Source organism: Podarcis raffonei, chromosome 2 (assembly GCF_027172205.1).
Source record: "Podarcis raffonei isolate rPodRaf1 chromosome 2, rPodRaf1.pri, whole genome shotgun sequence".
In the NCBI taxonomy this organism is placed as follows: Eukaryota; Metazoa; Chordata; class Lepidosauria; order Squamata; family Lacertidae; genus Podarcis; species Podarcis raffonei.
The window spans coordinates 114059600-114082173 of NC_070603.1; the positions used below are offsets into that span (position 1 = coordinate 114059600).

General features: G+C 47.0%; 1 protein-coding gene across 4 annotated transcripts in view; it reads left to right on the forward strand.

The window, feature by feature from the left end:
• The first annotated feature begins 486 nt into the window (after positions 1-486).
• Positions 487-22574, forward strand: part of EHMT2 (euchromatic histone lysine methyltransferase 2) — a 40513-nt gene continuing 18425 nt past the window's right edge. For 2 of the 4 annotated variants that reach the window (XM_053379076.1, XM_053379077.1), the window contains exons 1-13: positions 487-596; positions 3035-3083; positions 4578-4817; positions 5527-5825; positions 9056-9128; positions 10003-10103; positions 10916-11059; positions 12861-13013; positions 15685-15799; positions 16587-16688; positions 18280-18425; positions 19354-19497; positions 21461-21690. In XM_053379076.1, the coding sequence (XP_053235051.1) occupies positions 567-596; positions 3035-3083; positions 4578-4817; positions 5527-5825; positions 9056-9128; positions 10003-10103; positions 10916-11059; positions 12861-13013; positions 15685-15799; positions 16587-16688; positions 18280-18425; positions 19354-19497; positions 21461-21690 (1826 nt within the window). In that variant the 5' untranslated portion in view covers positions 487-566. Of the gene's footprint in view, positions 597-836; positions 971-3034; positions 3084-4577; positions 4818-5526; positions 5826-9055; positions 9129-10002; positions 10104-10915; positions 11060-12860; positions 13014-15684; positions 15800-16586; positions 16689-18279; positions 18426-19353; positions 19498-21460; positions 21691-22574 lie in introns of those variants that run through there. The other 2 variants (XM_053379079.1, XM_053379078.1) reach the window with 2 other exon arrangements.

The following is a 22574-nucleotide window of genomic DNA, read 5'->3' on the forward strand; positions in this document are numbered from 1 at the left end:
TAGTTCAAATTTTTACTACAAGTTTTCTGTCAATCCTACCAATGTATGCCACTCTTTACGACAGCTTTTCAACTAAATGATAAACTTTCCCCATTCTTTATGAAAGAGGTCCTCTTCCTGGTTTCTAATTCTGCCTGTAAGCTTTGCCATCTCGACGTCGTTCATGAGTTTTGTCTGCCCCTCTTCTTTGGTCGGAGTTGTAGACCCTTAGGATCATGTAGTCCAACCCCCTGCAAAACACAGTCAGGGGCAGCCAAAGCAGCATGGCTCCACCAGTGCCGGATTTCTGTATAAACTAAGCCAAAATCCCTTATTTTGGCTGCTGATCCCTTATTTTCAAATCTGTAAGTTGACAGCTATGGAGTGGAGAGAGGCAGGGGGTTCATCTGCGCGCCATCGCCCCCTCCCTCCCTCCTTCCCTCTTTGTCTGGGCTGAGCCGAGCGAAGGCGCTGCCCCTTTAAGGGGTTCCCTCCCCCTCCCCTTTCACTCTCCCCGCGCCCGTGACGTCAGTGCGGGGCCGGCTCTCCTGCTGCTGCTGCTGCTGCTGCTGCTACGGCGCGAGGCCATGGAGGCTGCGGGAGCGGGACCCGCGCAGGTTGGGGACGCGGATGGCGGGGCGGGAGGCAGGGGGCGGGGGGGAATCTTTGCAAAAATATTGATTTCTAAATATCAGGAGAGCGGGAAGGTTTTCCGATTGCCACCGGCCTCCCATCACTCGTGGCCTCCTTTTTTTTTTTTTTTGCTCCCCATTGCAAGCTGGGAGGGGCTTCCTTCACATTCGGAAATGCAAAAAAGCAAAAAACCAAAATGTTGCATTGATCCGGAGCGCGGCGTGGCGGGCGCGGGGCGTCGTTCCCCACCCGATCCGATCCCGGGAGGAGTGGTCGTGATTTGCAATGGGGAGGTGGGGGGCGATCGCGCTGGTTCGGAGCAGCCGCCGTCTCTCTCTTTCAACGAAGAAGGGAAAGGGTGAGGAAGGATTATTTCGGGGCGGGGGAGAGGAGAGTAGGGATCCGTCGCGTCGCGTCGGGGGGCGGGGGCGGGAAGGACGGGCTTTCGTCCTTCTTTGACTTCTGAGCCATCCCTCCTCGGCAAATGCTCCCTTATTTCCTTCCCGTCTGACCTATGCCCGCATTTGCAACCTACCCCACGTTGCACCTCGTGGCTTTCAAACAGATCCCAACTATCCTCCCCCAAACGCCCCCCTCTCCTCCAACCCTCTAACTAGAAGAGTTTGGATAGATTCAATCCTCTCTTTGTTGGGGGCTTAATTTCGCAGAGAGATCCTATTTCATGAGAAAGTGAGGGAACCTCCAGACTGGACATTTTCTTCCCAGTATATAGCAACAGTACATCCAGTGTGGATTTGCGCTGCACTGTCCACACAGATGGTTTTATTTAATCAGTCGCTCTGCAATGCTTCCCTTATATCATTGTTGCCACCTGGAAGGGCTCTCTGTGAACTTTACTGCTACCAAAATGAGGACAAAAGCAAAACAACCCCGAAACATTTGCGGAATGCAAAGTTACAGGGTTTCAGCAGGAAGCTATGGGACATGCACAGATGGGAAAATAAACTCTGCCCTGAAACTTTTGCAGCCACAAACAGTATTGAAAGTGAGATCACATATAACCATCATGAGCACAGATAATCGTACATAATCTGAGAATGGAAGAAATGTAATGATTATTTAGCTAAATTTGTTAAGCTAAAATAACTGGAAATAGCGTCCAGATACTTAATGGGCTTAGGATTGTATTTATGTTAACTGATAAAATAATATGTTTAATACAAGAAGGAGAAGATTTAAAGATGTTAATGTTTAATTTAAAGGGTATTAAAATTGGGATTTGGAAAACCGTTATAAGGATATGCAATGAAATTCAACTAAGGGGAAACGAGGAAGTCGTTTTACAAAGTAAATAACTGTTATTTTCAATAAGGTTATGATTTATGTTTGTTATGTTTTGTTTGTTTTATGTTTTTGTTTGTCATTGATATTGTAAAAACTAATAAAATTTTTGCAAAAAAAAAAAGATAATCGTACATAATCTGGAGGGACCCTTGTTTAAAACAATCAAACGCACGTTCTTATCGTGATATCATGGGCTGTCCCCTGAGCCCGCTAGATGACATCGCAAGGGATCAATGCCTTAGGAGAGCAAGAAAAATTATCAGGGACGAGTCACACCCCGGCCAGCACCTCTTTAATCTTCTACTTTCGGGCAGGAGATATAGAAGTATAACCAGTCGTACCAACAGGCTAAAAAACAGTTTCTATCCGTGGGCTGTTAGGCTGCTGAACGGAAAATAATATAGTGCAACTGACTTTTGGGGTTGGTGTGTTGTGCGACAAGCACACGAGATTGAGTGTTTGTGTGGGGGGGAGGGAGTTTCGGTTAATTTCATCGTACGCAGGTTGTACATTGACAATAAAGTTATTATTATTATTATTAGGTTGTTTATTATAATACCCATCATGCTTTAACAGTCAAATCCCTTTTCCCAGAGAACTCTGGGATTTGTAGCTCTCTGAGGAGAATAAGAGGGACGCGGGTGGCGCTGTGGGTAAAAGCTTCAGCGCCTAGGGCTTGCCAATTGAAAGGTCGGCGGTTGGAATCCCCGCGGCGGGGTGTGCTCCCGCTGCTTGGTCCCAGCGCCTGCCAACCTAGGAGTTCGAAAGCACCCCTGGGTGCAAGTAGATAAATAGGGACCGCTTACTGGCGGGAAGGTAAACGGCGTTCCGTGTGCTGCGCTGGCTCGCCAGATGCAGCTTTGTCATGCTGGCCACGTGACCCGGAAGTGTCTTCGGACAGCGCTGGCCCCCGGCCTCTTAAGTGAGATGGGCGCACAACCCCAGAGTCTGTCAAGACTGGCCCGTACGGGCAGGGGTACCTTTACCTTTACCTTTGAGGAGAATAAGGGCCTCTTAACAACCCTCAGCGCTCTTAACAAACTACAGTTCTCGGGGTTACTAATAAAATGGAATTCAGTTTGAGTTTTTAATCTCTGCTTTTGCCCCCTCCTCCCAGGCTGTGACAGGGGCAGCGTCGCTGGTGGAAGTGAGACCGGACGAAATAGGTAGGTTTTTGTGCCTGCCTGCCTTGGGGGGGGGGGGCGTTCCTGGTTTTCTTCTTAACAGCCCACCCACATTTGAAGCCTGCTGGCCCCAGAGCCATCCTAGAGCTTGGGACATAGGAAGCTACTGTGTGTGATCCATGTAGCTCCATATTTTCTATACGCTGACTGGCAGCTGTTCAAGGCAGGGGTCTTTCCCCCAGGAACTGAAATACAGTGGTACCTCGGGTTACATACGCTTCAGGTTACAGACTCCGCTAACCCAGAAATAGTGCTTCAGGTTAAGAACTTTGCTTCAGGATAAGAACAGAAATCGTGCTCTGGCGGCGCGGCAGCAGCAGGAGGCCCCATTAGCTAAAGTGGTGCTTCAGGTTAAGAACGGTTTCAGGTTAAGTTCGGACCTCCAGAACAAATTAAGTACTTAACCCGAGGTACCACTGTACAGAGCCAGGATCAAGGTCCTTGTGTTCATTTACAAAGCTACGAACTGCTCCAGGGTTCCCTGGGGACCACCTGATCCCAGCTGGATCACCGAGATCATATTCAGGAGCAGCGGCGGTCTCCCCTCGAGTTTGCGAGGCTCACTGGACATTAACGCGACGGTTAGCATCGTCAGCCTGCTCTGGTGGAATCCAGCAGTCTCCTTCTATTTTAACCTTTATCCATTTGCTGAAAAATTTTCTACGCTGCCAGCTTCTGTAGACAACTAGGAGAGCAGCATTCTGGAACAGTCAGCTGAAGATCTGTGGTTTTAAATTTCCACGCGGTTTTATTGTGTCATGGTTGTCAGCCGCTCCGATACATTTTAACGAAATGCGGTGGACAAGTATTTTTTAGGAATACAGTGGTACCTTGGGTTACGTACGCTTCAGGTTAAAAGACTCCGCTAACCCAGAAATATTACCTCAGGTTAAGAACTTTGCTTCAGGATGAGAACAGAAATTGCACGGCGGCAGTGGGAGGCCCCATTAGCTAAAGTGGTGCTTCAGGTTAAGAACGGACCTCCGGAACGAATTAAGTACTTAACCCGAGGTTCCACTGTAGATAAATAACATGATCTGCATGCAGTGTGGCTGCTCTGCCACTGAGCTATGGTGGTAGGGCATTGGAACACAGTGGTACCTTGGGTTACTTACGCTTCAGGTTACACACTCCACTAAGCCAGAAATGGTGCTTCAGGTTAAGAACTTTGCTTCAGGATAAGAACAGAAATCGGGCTCCGGCAGCACGGCGGCAGCAGGAGGCCCCATTAGCTAAAGTGGTGCTTCAGGTTAAGAACAGTTTCAGGTTAAGAACAGACCTCCAGAACGAATTAAGTACTTAACCCCAGGTACCACTGTAATGCATGGAGCTGTCTTATACCTAGTACTGTCTGCATGTAGTATTGTCTGCACTGGCAGGCAGCAGCTCTCCAAGCAAGGACTCTTTCTGCATGCGAGGCAGTTTCTCTGCTGCTCAGCTAAGCGCCTGTGTGTATGTGTGTGTCTCCTGCTCCAGGCGTGGTGTCGTCCAGAGATGGCCCCGATCCCTCTTCGGGGTCCTTGTCTCCTCGGAAACCCAAAAGTAGCTTGGGGGGAGCGGGAGATAACCCGCTGGGCTCCAACAGGAATGGTGAAGAGGGAGCACGAGCGCAGATGACCGGGAGCAGTAAGGAAATGGGCAGGATGTCGCCCGAATCGGGGGGTGTCTCTGCTGGCCCAAACACCAGCCCTAGTCCAGGGAATAAAGGCCTGCCAGGTGAGGTGGAAGGAAGCAGGGAGCTGGGGTGTGTGGCAGCAGGACCTGGTTTAAACTGCTGGTTTTGACCCATAAAGCTTTTTGCATGGCTCAGGACCTCAGAACCCCCAAGGCCTGCCAATTATTATTATTATTATTATTATTATTATTATTATTATTATTACTGTTTATTAATTGTACCCCACCCATCTGAGTGGGTCGCCCCAGGCACTCTGTTTTAAATATTTTTTAAAAAACAAAATTTAAAATTAGCTTTTCAAATTCTTTTAAACAACCGCCAGAACATTCATCTCTGTTGACTTCCCACCCACCGGTCCATGTTTTTCTTTTCCTCCCTTAAAATGCTTCTGTGTTGCTTCTGTTTTACCCATTTATACGTTAATTATAAATTATAAAACTACCACATCTCATCTGCTCCTGTACTTCAAATCCTGCGCACGTTTTAACATGTTCTACAAAATATTTCCGTTCTTCGGGAAACTTTTCTTCATTCTGTTCTTTTAATTCTCGCAGTCTAGCCATTCCATCAACTTCATAAGCCGTTTTTCTTTCGTTGGAACTCTGTTTGGACTGTGTGTTTGTGCTTTTGTCTTGTGTTTTTATCCTGCGAACCGCCCTGAGACCTTGCAGCGTATATAAATCTGATAGATAAATAAATAAAACCAAGCAAAACGATTAAAGGCCGCTCGCTTCTCTTCCTCCGTTTCAGGACATGCCGCCAAGACCTTCCCATCGTCGCCTAGCAAAGCAGGTGGGACCAGCCGGGCAAAGATGTCCCTCACCGGAACCAGCAAGTCCCCAACGTCTATCCAAAGTTTGGCCATGCGTCTGCTGAGTATGCCTGGGTCGCGACTTCCTGGGGATGCTGGGACTCCCGCAGCAGAAGCCCTGGCCCCAGCCCCAGCCCCGACACCGGCCCCTGCTCAGCCTCCAGCCCTTACTGTGGAAGAGGCCAAGCCAAAGGTTCACCGGGCCCGGAAAACCATGCCCAAACCCAACAGTGGACAGGTAGAGAGCACCGCTACCTTCTTGCTTTGTTGTTATTGTTTAGTCATGTCCGACTCTTCGTGACCCCATGGACCAGAGCGCGCCAGGCACTCCTGTCTTCCACTGCCTCCCGCAGTTTGGTCAGACTCATGCTGGTAGCTTCCAGAACACTGTCCAACCATCTCGTCCTCTGTCGTCCCCTTCTCCTTGTGCCCTCCATCTTTCCCAACATCAGGGTCTTTTCCAGGGAGTCTTCTCTTCTCATGAGGTGGCCAAAGTATTGGAGCCTCAGCTTCAGGATCTGTCCTTCCAGTGAGCACTCAGGGCTGATTTCCTTAAGAATGGAGAGGTTTGATCTTCTTGCAGTCCATGGGACTCTCAAGAGTCTCCTCCAGCACCATAATTCAAAAGCATCAATTCTTCGGCGATCAGCCTTCTTTATGGTCCAGCTCTCACTTCCATACATCACTACTGGGAAAACCAGAGCTTTAACTATAAGGACCTTTGTTGGCAAGCTGATGTCTCTGCTTTTTACCAGACAAAAACCTCAATGTATACCCAAGCATTTGGCCCTTAACCCAACAGGTGTTTGAGATATTTGTCGCCTCTTTCTTGCTCATCTGTTTAGCAAGGCGGGTTTAGATCTCACCATTTACATATATTGGAGATGTGTTTTTTAGGATTTATTCTGGTTTTTATACAGTGGTACCTCGGGTTCCAAGGGACGCGGGTGGCACTGTGGGTTAAACCACAGAGCCTAGGACCTGCCGATCAGAAGGTTGGCGGCTCCCTCGGTCGATAAAGCGAGATGAGCGCTGCAACCCCAGAGTCGGCCACGACTGGACCTAATGGTCAGGGGTCCATTTACCTTACCTCGGGTTACAGACGCTTCAGGTTACAGACTCCGCTAACCCAGAAATATTACCTCCGCTTAAGAACTTTGCTTCAGGACGAGAACAGAAATTGTGCTCCAGTAGCGTGGCGGCAGCAGCAGGAGGCCCCATTAGCTAAAGTGGTGCTTCAGGTTAAGAACAGTTTCGAACAAATTAAGTACTTAACCTGAGGTACCACTGTACTTGGTTTTAATGTTGGTTTCGCCAACACGGTGGAAAAAGTGTCTAATACGTTTGATTAATAAAAAAGAGCAATACAAGAAAAATATAACACAGCTGGCACTGTGTTGTGTAGACATCTGCCATCCAATCAGGAATCAAAACAGCATTGAGCAGAACGTATAAGATGTACCAGGTAAGGGATATATACATCCCTTAAGTCAAGAACCTACTTCAGTTAAAGCTAGTAACATTTTCAAGACTTAGAATAATTTGCCAGTAAAAAAACCATTTTTAAACACCACTTGTAGACCTTGCTATGCCAAATAAAGTTCTATTTTAAATCCTAAGAATAAAAAATAAAATAATAAAATAAAATAAAATAGAATAAATAAAAAGAGCAATATGAACATTGGTCCAGCTTGAGGGCTGATTCACAAGACCACAGACACAGTACTTAAGAGTGCTGGACTAGGGACCTGGGAGAGAAGGGTTCGAATCCCTCCTCAGCCATGAAGCTTGCTGGGTGATCTTGGGGCCTGTTGCCATCTCTTAGCCTAAACTCCCTCACAGCGTTGTTGTGACGGTGAAATGGGCAGGAGAACCACCTACACCACCTCAAGCACCTTGGAAGAAAAAGGTGGTATAGAAATGTGATAAATAAGAATAAATATTGTTTTGTCGACATATGAGCAACCTGGCTGGAGCAGGGCAAAGGCCCATCCGGTCTTCACAGCGGCCAACCAGGTACAGCAGCGCTCTCCCCATTTGTGATTCCCAGCCAGTGGTATTCAGAGGGATATACTGCCCCCAACAGCATAAGTCACTTGCAGCTGATGGGCTGAAATGTTTGCACTGGAAAAGTACTGTGTCTTATTAATGATGGAACACTGTCTATAGTGTTTGGTCTGTTGTCCTACACTATGTTATTATTGGGTTGTGCTAAAGTGACGCAGGTGGCGCTTTGGTCTAAACCACTGAGCCTCTTGGGTGGCGGTTTGAATCCCCGCGACGGAATGAGCTCTTGTCCCAGCTCCTGCCAACCTAGCAGTTCAGAAGCACACCAGCACAAGTAGATAAATAGGTTCCGCTGTAGCGGGAAGGTAAACGGCGTTTTCGTGTGCTCTGTTGTCACGGTGTCCCATTGCGTCAGAGGCGGTTTAGTCATGCTGGCCACATGACCCAGAAAGCTGTCTGAGGACAAATGCCGGCTCCCTTGACCTGAAAGCGAGATAAATGCCGCAAGTCCATAGTCACCTTTGACTGGACTTAACCATCTGGGGGTCCTTTACCTTTACTTTTTTTTTTATTAAAGTGACTCTTACTCAGAGCAGACCCACTGAAATAACTGGATGTTATTATCGTCTTCATCATCATTAATATGCTGCCCATGTGACTGGGTTACCCCGGCCAATCTGGGCAGCTCACAACAAAGTAAAACCCAATAAGATATCAGACATTAAAATTTATTTCCTTGACATCTGAAGGGAGGGTGTTCCACAGGGAGGGTGCCACTACCGAGAAGGCCCCCTGCCTGGTTCCCTGTAACCTCGCTTCTCGCAGTGAGGGACCGACAGAAGGACCTTGGGGCTGGTCCTCAGTGTCCGGGCAGAACGATGGGGGTGGAGACGCTCCTTCAGGTATACAGTGGTACCTCGGGTTAAGTACGTAATTCATTCCGGAGGTCTGTCTTTAACCTGAAACTGTTCTTAACCTGAAGCACCACTTTAGCTAATGGGGCCTCCTGCTGCTGCTGTGCCGCTACCGGCCAATTTCTTTTCTTATCCTGAAGCAAAGTTCTTAACCTGAGGTAATATTTCCGAGTTAGCGGAGTCTGTAACCTGAAGTGTATGTAACCTGAAGCGCCTGTAACCCGAGGTACCACTGTACTGGACTGAGGCCATTTAGGGCTTTGAAGGTCAGCACCAGCACTTTGAATTGTGCTCGGAAACATACAGGGACCCAGTGAAGATCCTTTAGGAACAGGGTTATATGGTCCATTATGGTCCTTAGTTTGCCCATTAGAGTAAAAGTTGGTTGAATACAGCCCACAGTGTCATTCAAGTTACATTTACATTGGGTCACCCAATAACATTGTTCTCTTCAATTGCCCTGTACATATCAATCTACCCTGTGTGAAGCTGCCGAATGCAGAAAGATTTAAAAACCTAATCTTGGGTGTAACTTTTCTTTCCGAAGGTCCCTGAAAAGCGAGTCTCTGAGATGCTGCATTTCCGAGTCTCCGATGACCTCAGGAGCATTGAAGAACCAGGTATGGCTTGGCGATGGATCTGGTGCTCTCCAGATATTTTCGACTGCAAGTTCTGGAGGGTGGCAACACAAGAATGGGCCTTTTCTGTGGTGGCTCCCTGCTTGTGGAATGCTCTTCCTAAGGAGGCTTGTCTGGTGCCATTGTTATATAGTTTTAGGTGCCAGGCCTTTCCTCTGTAACCAGGCCTTTGGCCTTTAACTATCTGTGGCCTTTTAGAAGTGGGAAGGATCATTGAAATGTATTTGTCTTTCCTCTTGGTTTTAATGTATCTATGTGTAGGGTTGCCATATGTCCAGGAACATCTGGACGTATGGCAGCTCAACAACTTTTGTCCAGATTTTCACTGTTGGAAATATGACAACCCTAATCTATATGGGAAGGGACGCGGGTGGTGCTGTGGGTTAAACCACAGAGCCTAGGACTTGCCAATCGAAAGGTCGGCAGTTCGAATCCCCACAACAGGGTGAGCTCCCGTTGCTCAGTCCCTGCTCCTGCCAACCTAGCAGTCAAAGTGCAAGTAGATAAATAGGTACCGCTCTTGCGGGAAAGTAAACAGCGTTTCCATGCGCTGCTCTGGTTCGCCAGAAGCGGCTTAGTCATGCTGGCCACATGACCCGGAAGCTGTACGCCGGCTCCCTTGGCCAATAAAGAGAGATGAGCACCGCAACCCCAAAGTCGTCCGCGACTGGACCTAATGGTCAGGGGTCCCTTTACCTTTAATCTATGTGGGGGTTTTGGGTTATAAGGCACTTTCCGTCGTCCTGAGCAAGATAAAGGAACTAATATTAAATAATGATGATGATGATATTGTAATCCTAAGCTTCTGGAGTCTGTCAGAATTATATTTCCATTTCCTCTGCTTTTCCTTCCAAAGAGGAACCTGCCAAGCGTAGAAAATATGATTATATGGCTGATGCCTTGCACAAGAGGATGCCCCTCTCTCTTCAGCGATCAAGTCCCAGAGCCACAACTGAGGTATGACTCTTTCCCCCTTCTTTGCTTTTCTTCAAAGGTTTATACATTGTAAAAATAAACCTTCAGATTATGTCAGGTTCTTATCAGGGCTCTCTATCGATAGAGTAGAGAAACCTTAGCTGGTCAATCTGACCATTTGTGGTGGATCTGCAGGGCAATCCTATGCATGACTACTCAAAAGTCCCATTGAATTGAATGAGACTTGCTCCCAAGTTGTTGTGTATATAGGATCACACCCGTAGTCGATTGATTTGATACCTTTTTCAGCCAGAGGCCCACACTGAGAAGACCCTGCAGTTCCCTCCCAGAGTGGTTTAGCAGGCATGCCCTCTTTCCAGGGAACTCTGGGACATGTAGCTCTGTGAAGCGGGTAGAGGGCACCCTATGAAGTCTCAGCACCCTTAACAAACTACAGTTCTCATGATTTTGGTGGGGAAGCCATGACTGTTTAAAATGGCACAATCGTGCTTTAAATATGTATTGCAAATGGGGCCTTGGTTGTGAAACCAGCCTTTGGAATTCCCTTCCTGAAAGGTTTTTCGGGCCACTGTCTTGTCTTTTGTTCTGGAGATTTTTTATTTTATTTTATTTTTTGGTGCCTAAGGGTGTGGCAGGGCCCTCTGTAATTTGTCCCGGCCTTTTAGTTTGGGATTGTTTTATGCTGCCATTTTTAACTTGCTGATTTGTATCTTTTAAACTGATGCTTTTATTTGGTATTCCTGAGCTTTTGCCGTGCATAAGCCGCTCTGAGCACTATGGTTAACGAGTGACTAACTATTACCACCAGCGCATAAACATTTCTTCCTTCCCAGATCACTGTGACGGAAGAGATGACGGCTCCAGCCACTGCCTCGCAGGAGGAGAGGAGTCAGGAATGGGAGACTGAGGTGGGGGATGACTTCAGCCTCTTCTATGACAGCTACTCCGTCGACGGCCATGTTGATTCCGACAGCAAGGTAATGCCAAGCAAGGCGGGGCTTGTCTCTCATAGGGCAGCTGGCACTGTGGTCTGAACCACTGAACCTCTTGGGCTTGCCGATCGGAAGGTTGGCGGTTCGGATCTGAGCAACAGGGTGAGCTCCTGTTGCTCTGTCCCAGCTCCTGCCAACCTAACAGTTCGAAAGCACACCAGTGCAAGTAGATAAATAGGTACCGCTGCGGCAGGAAGGTAAACAACATTTCCATGCCCTCTGGTTTCTGTCACAGTGTCCCATTGGGCCAGGAGCGGTTTAGTTATCCTGGCCACATGACCTGGAAAGCTGTCTGTGGACAAACACCGGCTCCCTCGGCCTGAAAGCAAGATGAGCGCCGCAACCCCATAGTTGCCTTTGACTGTCCTTTACCTTTTACCTTTCGTAGAGCTGAGGGGTAGGTAAGAACGTAAGCAGAGCCTTGCCGCATCAGGCAAAAGGCTTACCTAGTCCTGTTCTCACTTCATGGAGTCCCTCAGGGCTCTCACCCTGTAAGGCCCTTCACCAGACCTGCTTTGTGCTTCTTCTTTGAGCACTTTTGCCTTGCTGGAACGTGCCCTTGAACTCTGGCTTATCTGAATGGAGAGATAAGGGCGTAGGAAGCCCATTTAGCTCAGTGTTGCCTACACTGGCTGGCAGCAGCTTTCTGAGATTTCAGGCAGGGAGATGGTGGGGATCGAACCTGCCACCTTCCGCATGCAAAGCAGATGCTCTTCCGCTCAGCTGCAGGCCTTAATACCTGAGAGATGCAGGTGCCTGACTATAGAAGCCTCTGCCTTTTGTGTGGCTTGACTGTATCCTATTGTATAAGGACGGATTTCCCAAACTTGGGTTTCCCGCTGTTTTTGGAGCACAACTCCCATCATCCCTGACTGACAGGATCAGTGGTCAGAGACATTGAGAAGTGTAATAACAACAACAATAACAACAACAACAATAATAGTAGTAATAGTAAATTTATTACTTATACCCCACCAGTCTGGCCGGGCCTCCCCAGCCACTCTGGGTGGCTTCCAACAGAATATTAAAAACACAATAAAACATCAAACGTTTAAAACTTCCCTAAACAGGGCTTCCTTCAGATGTCTTCTAAAAGTCAGATAGTTGCTTATTTCCTTGACATCTGATGGGAGGGCGTTCCACAGTGAGGGCGCCACTACCGAGAAGGCCCTCTGCCTGGTTCCCTGTAACCTGGCTTCTCACAGTGAGGAAACCGCCAGAAGGCCCAAAACCAAAAAACCCAAAAATTGTAGTCCAAAAACAGCTGGAGACCCAAGTTTGGGAAACCCTGGTATAAGAGCTGCATCTGTTGTTCTGATTACTTTTTCCTCTGGTCGTGCCCCTCTGGTCATGCGGCCTTCAGAAATTTGCCTGCTAAAAAGAAAGAAAGAAAGAAAGAAAGAAAGAAAGAAAGAAAGAAAGAAAGAAAGAAATTTGCCTGGAAGGGAATTTGGCCCTCTGGTGGCGAAATGTTCCTCATCCCAAGTCTGGATTGCCTGAGGTATAGATGCTCTGTGGCTTCACAGAAAAAGGATGCCCCTTCTGGATAAGACACATAAGACACCCAAATGTTCAGAATATTTGCCCTGAGAAACTGACCGCTGGTTTTCCTAGGACTAAGGTAGCAAAGGACCATTAGGGCTGTGTGAGCCCGTCCTGTAGTCATTCCACAGTGAATGACATGTGTCCTTCTCCCTCTTGACTGTTGTAGCCGTCTCCTGTTCAGAGTCAAAAGCACAGATTTCTTAATTCATGCTGTCACACTTTCCCTTTTTTGCCTGACAAGTCTGATGCAGATGTTGCTGGGGAGCATATGAGTGAGGAAGAAGAAGAGGAGGAAGAGGAAGAGGAGGAAGAAGAGGAGGAGGAGGAAGAGGACGACGAAGATGATGACGAGGAAGAAGATGAAGACGAAGAGTCGGGTAACCTCTCTGACAGGGTAGGTTGAGGCTTGCCTTTCCATGTTTTTAAATTCTCTCTTTCTCCTTTTAACCAGTCTTCCTCAACCAGGTGTCCTCCAGATGTTTTGGACTACAACTCCCATCAGCCCCAGCCAGGAGAGCTAATGGTCAAGGATCAAGGGAGTTGTAGTCCAACAACTTCTGGGCTGCTAAAGGGCAGGGGAAACTTGTTTTCTCTTTCATAATAATAATAATAATAATAATAATAATAATAATAATAATTTATTTATTATTTATACCCTGCCCATCTGGCTGGGTACCCCAGCCACTCTGGGCGGCTTCCAACAAAACACTAAAATACAATAAGCTATTAAACATTAAAAGCTTCCCTAAACAGGGCTGCCTTTAGATGTCTTTCATTGCATTGTAAATTTTAATTTCCCCCCTTGTTGTCATCCCCCATACTATACATTTCATTCCATTCGTTTTTGTTTTTAACCTCTTCTTGCCTCTCCCCCCCCCATTTTTCTTCCCTTTCCTCTATAATTTTTTCTCCTGCATTCACATTCTTCGCTCCTTTTCCAGTTACAGTCCTGTGCGTACCTACCTGTGAGTAAGTCCCATGGAACTCTGTGGGAGCTTAAACCCTGAGCAGACATGCAGTCGGCTTGCTGTATGCAAGCCTGATTGATTGTTAACCCTCTCTGGGACAAGGGAATAGCGGGGAGGTCTCCTAAAAACTCTCAGCACCCTTAAGAAACTGCAGTTCCCAGGATTCCTTGGGAGAAGCCACGGCTGTTTAAAGTGGTATCAGAGTTGTCAGGAGTCAGCCAGCAATAAATCACACGGATGTAAATGAAGTTAACTCTTTATTAGTAGAAACAAGGTCGGCTCAAGGGTGCCAGGCCTAATGAGTACAGCAAGTCTGCTCCTGTGAGGCAGTTGTGGGGACTGAAGGTCCTTGCCTTCCCACCGCTGCCTAAGTCTCCTTCTCCCCTGGGTCCTTCCCAAGCGATCTGAGACTCTGTCGCACACCTGTCTCTGCTCCTCCCTCTTCATACCTCTTCTGGTCCTGGGAGACCAAGGCGGAGGGGAGCTGGTCACAGCAGGAGGGGGAGACGCTTTGACTTCTTCACCAGCCTGACTCAGCTCTGCCTCTTGGCCCCCCTCGCCTCCTGCTTCAGCTTCCATCTCTCATTCTGGACTTTCTCTTCCTCAGCTTCTTCCTGCTCACTTTGCCCTGTGATCTCCTCAGCTTCCCACACCTCCTCCTCCCAATCTTCTCCCTCTGACCACGCATTGTCGTCTCACCACTGCTCCCCAGGCTCTGAGCCTTCTTCCCTTGGGGGTTACTCAGTTTCAACCGTGTGGGGTGATTGTGGCCTCAGAATAATAATAATAGTAGTAGTAATAATAATAATAATAATAATAATAATAATAATAATAATAATAAAATTATTTGTACCCCGCCCATCTGACTGGGTTTCCCCAGCCACTCTAGGCTGCTTCCTCTTTTTTAAAAAATAATTTTTATTAACCGACCAATCCAATCCAATCCAATCACATCACATAAATTCTGAATTACAAAGCCGAATTTTAAATTTTTTGTTGCGGTGACCCATATTTCAAGTTCCGAAGGGGATTCCAATCATCTTCTTGCTGCTGCGTTAATATCCACAAATCTGTCCAAATAATGTTCATAATTCTATCCAGTCCTATCTTGCTGTTTCCACATCTCATCTTGTTCGTATATTTTTCTTTTTTTCTTTATGATCTCTTCTGATAATCTCCTTAAGCAGGTAAACACCAGTTATAATCCTGTGTGAAATTTTCCGTTCGTCCAATCATCATGTCGAGATGGTTTCCATATATCATCACTTTCATAAATAAAAGTACTCTTTCCATCACTCTAGGCTGCTTCCACCAAAATATTAAATTACAATAATCTGTTAAACATTAAAAGCTTCCCTAAACATGGCTGCCTTCAGATGTCTTCTAAAAGTCTGGCAGTTGTTGTTCTCTTTGACATCTGGTGGGAGGGCGTTCCACAGGGCGGGTGCCACTACCGAGAAGGCCCTCTGCCTGGTTCTCTGTAACTTGGCTTCTCGCAGCAAGGGAACCGCCAGAAGGCCCTCGGCGCTGGACCTCAGTGTCCGGGTAGAACGATTGGGGTGGAGACGCTTCTTCAGGTATACTGGACTGAGGCCATTTAGGGCTTTAAAGGTCAGCACCAATACTTTGAATTGTGCTCGGAAACGTACTGGGAGCCAATGCAGGTCTTTTAGGACCAGTGTTATATGGTCTCGGCGGCCGCTCCCAGTCACCAGTCTAGCTGCCGCATTTTGGATTTGTAGTTTCCGGGTCACCTTCAAAGGTAGCCCCACATAGAGCGCATTGCAGTAGTCCAAGCGGGAGATAACCAGAGCATGCACCACTCTGGTGAGACAGTCTGTGGGCAGACAGGGTCTCAGCCTGCGTACCAGATGGAGCTGGTAGACAGCCGCCCTGGACACAGAATTGACCTGTGCCTCCATGGACAGCTGTGAGTCCAAAATGACTCCCAGGCTGCGCACCTGGTCCTTCAGTATAAGGCAGCTCCTTATATGTTCCTAAGTGGAGAAGCGAGAGGTGGAACTTGAGGCCTCCGGATCGAACGACAGCATCTTCCTCAGACTTCGTTTTCTCACCTTGCCCCTTTTCCTGCTCCAGAGCGCAGCCTCCAGCTCCAAACGAAAGGCCAGGAAGCGGTGGCGGAACGACAGCCCCTGGGTCAAGCCGATGCGCAAACGGAAGCGCAAAGAACCAAACCCCAAGGATGCCAGAGGTGATTGCTTGTCTGATGGCTCCAGAGCCAAGATCTGGAATGGGAGGGAGAAAGTTGGGAAGATGAAGCCACAACGAGAGCAGTACAGTGGTACCTCGGGTTACAGACGCTTCAGGTTACAGACTCCGCTAACCCAGAAGTAGTACCTCAGGTTAAGAACTTTACCTCAGGATGAGAACAGAAATCACGCGGCAGCAGCAGGAGGCCCCATTAGCTAAAGTGGTACCTCAGGTTAAGAACAGTTTCAGGTTAAGAATGGACCTCCAGAACGAATTAAGTACAAAACCCGAGGTACCACTGTACCAGTAAGACATGGTTGGGGAACCTCCAGATGTTGCTGGACTCCAACTCCCATCAGCTCCAGTCGGCATGGCCAGGGACGATGGAAGCTGTGATCTCACAACATCTGGAGGGCCACAGCTTTCCCCACTTCCCCCCTTGTAATGCTTAGTAATACAAAACCCATGATGTGGCGTGTTGTATATTGGCCAGCCCCGTCCAGTGTATCCTCACAGCACTTACAGACAGAAGCTGTACTGCTCCGTCTGTAGCCCCAGACGATGTTAAACCCAGAAGTTCCCAGAAGTTCTAGGCAGCATGGCCAATGGTAATGAATGATGGGATTCGTAGTCCAACGATATTTGTAGGGCCTCTGTGAGGTTCGACATCCTTGCAGTGGAATTTGGCATGAATTTTTAAAAAGACGAAGTGCAGAGGCAGCTGGCAGGCTGGAATGGTTGTTTTCCCTTCCCTTCAGACATTCCTTTTTCTCTTTCTCCCTCTCCAGGACTGAATGGTGGCCCAGCAACCACACAGAGCGAGTACACGGAGGTGCCTCTTGGCTGCTTGGAGCTGCCCAACCAGGGGGCGCTGTCCCCCAACAATGCCGGTGCGTCCAAACCCAAACCCAGCTATGAATTTGTGGGTCGGGTGGCTTTGAGCAAGCCTTGTTCACTACTTCCTTGTTCGCCTCTTGCGCTCGCTGGGACTGATGGGAGTTGTACTCCAAAACATCTGAAGGCCGCAGGAGGTTGACCTAAGAGAAGTCTTCATGCCTGTGTCCTCAGTGGATGGAGCTTGCGTAACTTTGCCTCAGTTTAAAAGAACCTCTTTTAATACTGGGCAGGCAGGTGATCAGGAAGCGATGGTGGCAACAGGCCCCTTCTTAGGAGACAGGAAGATCTTGACCACTGATAGCAAATGCAGAATGAAGTCTCCTTGCTGCTCAACCCAACCAGAGTCTGGATATCCAGTAGACTTCATTTCGGAGTTGCGATGTCTCCATGCACACCCATACCCAAGTTTTTAAAAACTGACTCTTCTAGTTGCTCTGTGTTTATGTGCAACTAGTTTTAATTTGTCTTTGAAAGCAATCTTAACAGCTTAGGTTGCCCCAGAATAGAAGGCAAGGAGAATTGTTAAAAAAAATTCTTTGAATATTATTCACATCCATTGGCTATAAATAGGAGACATCAGGGCAAAGCTCTTTACCGTTAGGCAAGTTGAGGTGGTTTGCCTCAGGTGTCGGATTTTACTGCTTCTGCCTCAAGATTCATTTTGAAAAGTCACTAATTGTCATTTTTTTGTATTGATACTGTTATTTTCACAAACGGAGGAGACTTAAAAAAACAAAAACCAAGCAGAATTCAAATGAGAGTTCTTGTTAAAAAGGTATAATTATTTAAGATGTCTGTCCTTTTAATGAGAACTGTTCTGTTCTATAGCTTGGTACTGTTACTCTGACAAACTGAGGAGGCTTTTTTTTAAAAAAAACAAAACCCCACCCCAAGCGGTATTCAAATACAGTTCACGTTAAAAGGATATATTATTATTATTATTATTATTATTATTATTATTATTATTATTATTATTATTTATACCCTGCCCATCTGGCTGGGTTTCCCCAGCCACTCTGAGTGTCTCCCAACAGAATAATAATAATAATAATAATAATAATAATAATAATAATGCGATCAAACATCGAAAACTTCCCTAAACAGGGCTGTCTTCAGGTGTCTTCTAAAAGTCAGATAGTTGTTTATTTCCTTGACATCTGATGGGAGGGCGTTCCACAGGGCAGGCGCCACTACCGAGAAGGCCCTCTGAATAATATTAAAAATGCATCTCCTTTTAACGAGAACTGTATTATATTCTCTGTAATGTACATTTTAAGTATTTAGGAGGATTAAATTGATTGGAATGCTAACGCCAGTGAAGATGCCATTTTAAAACTTTGCTGCTCACGTGCATTAAGATCGCTCCATGAACATAAATAGCTAGCTTAAAAGTGTTTTCCGCCTCAAGTGCCAAACGCCGTTTCTGTAAAGGGTTAATAGAGGAGGGTTTTGGATGCAACTTGTGAGACCGGGGGATGGTTGCAGCATCAAGGGAGATGGCTTTGCAATAGAGGCAGGGTTTTGTTTTGTGAAAAGCAGCCATTTCCGGGTCCTATTTCCTCCCCTTTTTCTTTCCCTCCACAGGGGTGTCGAATGAGACGAGTTCTCTGGAGACGGAGCGCTTTGAGGAGTTGCCCCTCTGCTCCTGCCGCATGGAAGCTCCAACCATTGAGCGCCTCAGCCAGCAAGCTGGAAATCAGTGCATGGCAACCGAGAGTGCGGATGGAGAGGTAAGAAAATAGGGGAAATCTGGAAGAAGCTGTTATTTAACATATATTAGAGGCCTCCTCCTCCTCCTTTTGTCCTGGTACAACCCCAGAGATCCATTGCAGGCCCTTCATTTATTATAAAGCGTCATCGTTTTTCCTTTTAGCAGCAAACTCAGGTGACAAGTGCCAACAGAAATGGAACTCAAGAGCAGCCACTGAGGAAAATGAGAGGGAGGTATCGGCTGCTCAGGGCTGCCCCAAGGTTTGCAAAAGTGCAAATATATATATATATATATATATATTGAAACAACTAAACCTTAAGGGGACAGAACAAACAAACAGATCCATCAGCAGCCCATTGAGGATGACTTATTCTCAGTTGTTACAGAATGCAGAGCTTCAGCTGGAAAAGAAAACCAAGAGGGTGTTTGTGGAAGAGTGGAATGATCTTGTCTGGAGGAAATTGTTCCCAGTGGCCAGCAGGCCAGAAATGCTTTTAATTAATTAAAAAAACAGCTGTCTGGAACCCTGAATGGGAGTGCCCTGTTAGGAAAAGGATACACTGCAACATTTTGTTCCAGGTTCTAATGGTTAAGCATAATAATTACTAGCGATGGTGATGAAAGCGATTACTATTGTTATTATCGCCATCATAATCGTTATTACCTGTGCATGTCATGCATCAGGTTCAGCCTATCATGAGACATCTCTCTCTCTCTCTCTGGGATTCAAAGTTAAATGGAAGAAGAGTGGCAAAATGTCTCTGAAAAGTGTTGTGCATGCACACAGAAACACAGCCACAGATTGATTGATTGATTGATTGATTGATTGATTGATTGAGAGAGGAGCATTGGGCATGTGAGCAGTCTAAAGCAGTACTGCCCTGCCTCACTGTGAGCCGTAGGCCGGAGAGAGCAAGAGAGCGACCATCTTGTTTGCTTATTCACAGCTGAACGGCTGCAGCAGCAGCATCTTGAAGCGGGAGACGATGCGTCCCTCCAGCCGCGTTCCCCTCATGGTCCTGTGCGAGGCCCACCGAGCCAGGATGGTGAAGCATCACTGCTGCCCTGGGTGTGGCTACTTCTGCACTGCGGTGAGGAAAGGAAACCTTTGGGTGTTTGGTTTGCAGGGCTTGCTAGCAAGTCACGATTGGGGAGGCTTCGCCAGAACTCATGAGGCGTCTGAGAGGAAAATCGTGATTCCAGATTGTGCCTATCTGTGCTGGGCCCTGGCGAAAGAACATAGTATGGTCTCAAAGCAGATGAAGCCACCATATTATTATTATTATTATTATTATTATTATTATTATTTAATTAATTAATTAAATTTGTGTACCACCCAGACCCGCAGATCTCAAAGCTAAACAGGTCTGGGTCTGGTCTGTGGCCAGATGGATGATCCTTTGAGAATCCGATGATGAAAGAAACGTGGAATATAAATGTTGCTGGCAGTTGTTGTTTTTTAGGGCTGAGGGAATAAAGATGTAGATGAGAACATAGCTGGATAAGGCCAAAGGCTCATCAAGTCCGGCAACCTCTGAGTGCCTCTGGGAAGCCAGTAAGCAGGTGCCCAACTTGCGAGTCCTACCAACAGGTATTCATGTTGTGAACCGCCCTGAGATCGATGGGTATAGGGTGGTATACAAATGTAATCAATAATAATATTCAGAGGCGGGACGCAGGTGGTGCTGTGGGTTAAACCACAGAGCCTATGACTTGCCGATCAGAAGGTTGGCGGTTCGAATCCCTGCGACGGGGTGAGCTCCCGTTGCTCGGTCCCTGCTCCTGCCCACCTAGCAGTTCGAAAGAACGTCAAAGTGCAAGTAGATAAATAGGTACCGCTCTGGCGGGAAGGTAAACGGTGTTTCCATGCGCTGCTCTGGTTTGCCATGCTGCTCTGGTTAGTCATGCTGGTCACATGACCCAGAAGCTGTACGCCGGCTCCCTCGGCCAGTAAAGCGAGATGAGCGCTGCAACCCCAGAGTCGGCCACGGCTGGACCTAATGGTCAGGGGTCCCCTTTACCTTTAATATTCAGAGGCATGCTGCCTTTGACAGTGGAGGTAGACCTGCCATGGCTGATCCAGCCTTATCTTCCCATGAATTTATCTAATCCTCTTTTTTAAGCCACCCAAGCCAGTGCCCATCTCGGCATCTTGGGGCAGTTTAATACTTGGAGCCAGACCAGGGGCAAGCCACGGTCCCTTGAGGCCTGTTGTTGAGGCTCAGGTCTGAACTGCAGCAGGAAGGGCCAGGCTTCCAATATTTACACTAGGCCCTGTCAACCCAGAGAGGTTTCTTACATCTTGACAGTTGCCAAGGCCCTTTGCTTCCCATCCTTGTTTGCCGCCTTTGTCTGGAGAGGGCTCTGGGACACTTCTGGAAGCTCGGCCATCGAGCTCAGGAGTTTCCTGAGGACCCTCGTACCTACGGTCCCTTCTCTCCCGATATGCCCCACAGAGGACCGTAAGGTCCGTAAATAGCAACACCCTAGTGGTCCCGGGCCCTAAGGAAATGGCTTCAACCAGAGCCAGGGCCTTCTCAACAGTGGCTCCGGCCTGGTGGAACGCTCTGTCTCATGAGACCAGGGCCCTGCAGGATCTGATTTCTTTCCGCAGGGCCTGTAAGACAGAGTTGTTCCGCCTGGCCTTTGGCTTGGAATCAACTTCATCCCCTTCCCCTCTTTCTTTTTTCCTTTCTCCTTCTGTGATGGAACTTGTATTTGGGGACTTCCCTGGCTTTTTTCTGGCCCACCCATGTAGGACCAGTCTGGATAGTTGGTGAAGACTTGTCATTTTTATCCCCCAAAAAGTTTTTGATTGAGTTCCATTTGAAATGAGACTGCATTTTAATGTATTTTAATTTTGTTTTTTAAGCTGTATTCTAATCAATTGTTTTTATATTTGGTGTTAGCCGCCCTGAGCCCGGTCTTGGCTGGGGAGGGTGGGGTAGAAATAAAAATTATTATTATTATTATTATTATTATTATTATTATTATTATTATTATTATTTTCCCTTGCCCCTTTCCGATCCTTCATGGCCTGTTTTCCTGCCCCAGGGCACCTTTTTGGAGTGCCACCCTGACTTCCGCGTGGCCCATCGCTTCCACAAGGCCTGCGTGTCGCAGCTGAACGGCATGATCTTCTGTCCGCACTGTGGGGAAGATGCTTCTGAGGCCCAGGAGATCACGATAGCCAAGGCGGACACCTCCACTCCTGTCCCCATTCCGCCTTCTCACGGCCAGGGAGCCTCTGAGAGCACAGGCCGTGCTGACACTACCCAGCCCAGGTGAGACAGCTAGGAACCAGGACCACTGGCTCCTCAGAAAAGGAATAGTGCAGGCCTTTCCTTGGTGACTTACGTTGAGAAATAAATGCATAAAGAGACTCTGTGAAATAGTAAGAAATACTGCAAAAAAGAGAGTAAGAGGAAAAGGAGTGGGGAAAGGCAATATCATGTTTAGAAATGCGTCAATAAATAGAAATTTTTCGAAAGATTGACAGAGAAACTGAGGGAAGTCAAAAATTGAAGCATGAGTGTAAAATAATTTGTTGACTGTATAAAACTTGTTTGGAAAATGAATAAAAATTATTTTTAAAAAATAAATAAAAAAAGAAATAAATGCATAATTGTATTTTTAATTTTTTTTATTAATTTTATTAAATAATACAAGAATGTAAAAAAAACAAATTTCAATCATATGCATATATACATAATTATTTACATATTTGTAGCAGTGTTTAGAAAAGAAGGAAAAAGAAAGAAAAAAGAAAGATTAGACAATAGAAAAATATTTACCATAAACAATGCATAATTGTAGCAGAGCTACGATTCCCAGGGTTCCCCGGGAAGAGGGATTGTTAAACCACTCTGGGAATTGGAGCTCTGTGAGGGTTCTCCTAATAGCACCAGTAGAAAACTACAGTTCCCAAGATTTTTTTGGGGGGGCCAAGTCTGTTACAGGGGTGTCATTGCGCTTTAAATGTACAGTGGTACCTAGGGTTAAGAACTTAATTTGTTCTGGAGGTCCGTTCTTAACCAGAAACTGTTCTTAACCTGAAGCACCACTTTAGCTAATGGGGCCTCCTGCTGCCGCCGTGCCGCCAGAGCACGATTTCTGTTCTCATCCTGAAGCAAAGTTCTTAACCCGAGGTACTATTTCTGGGTTAGCT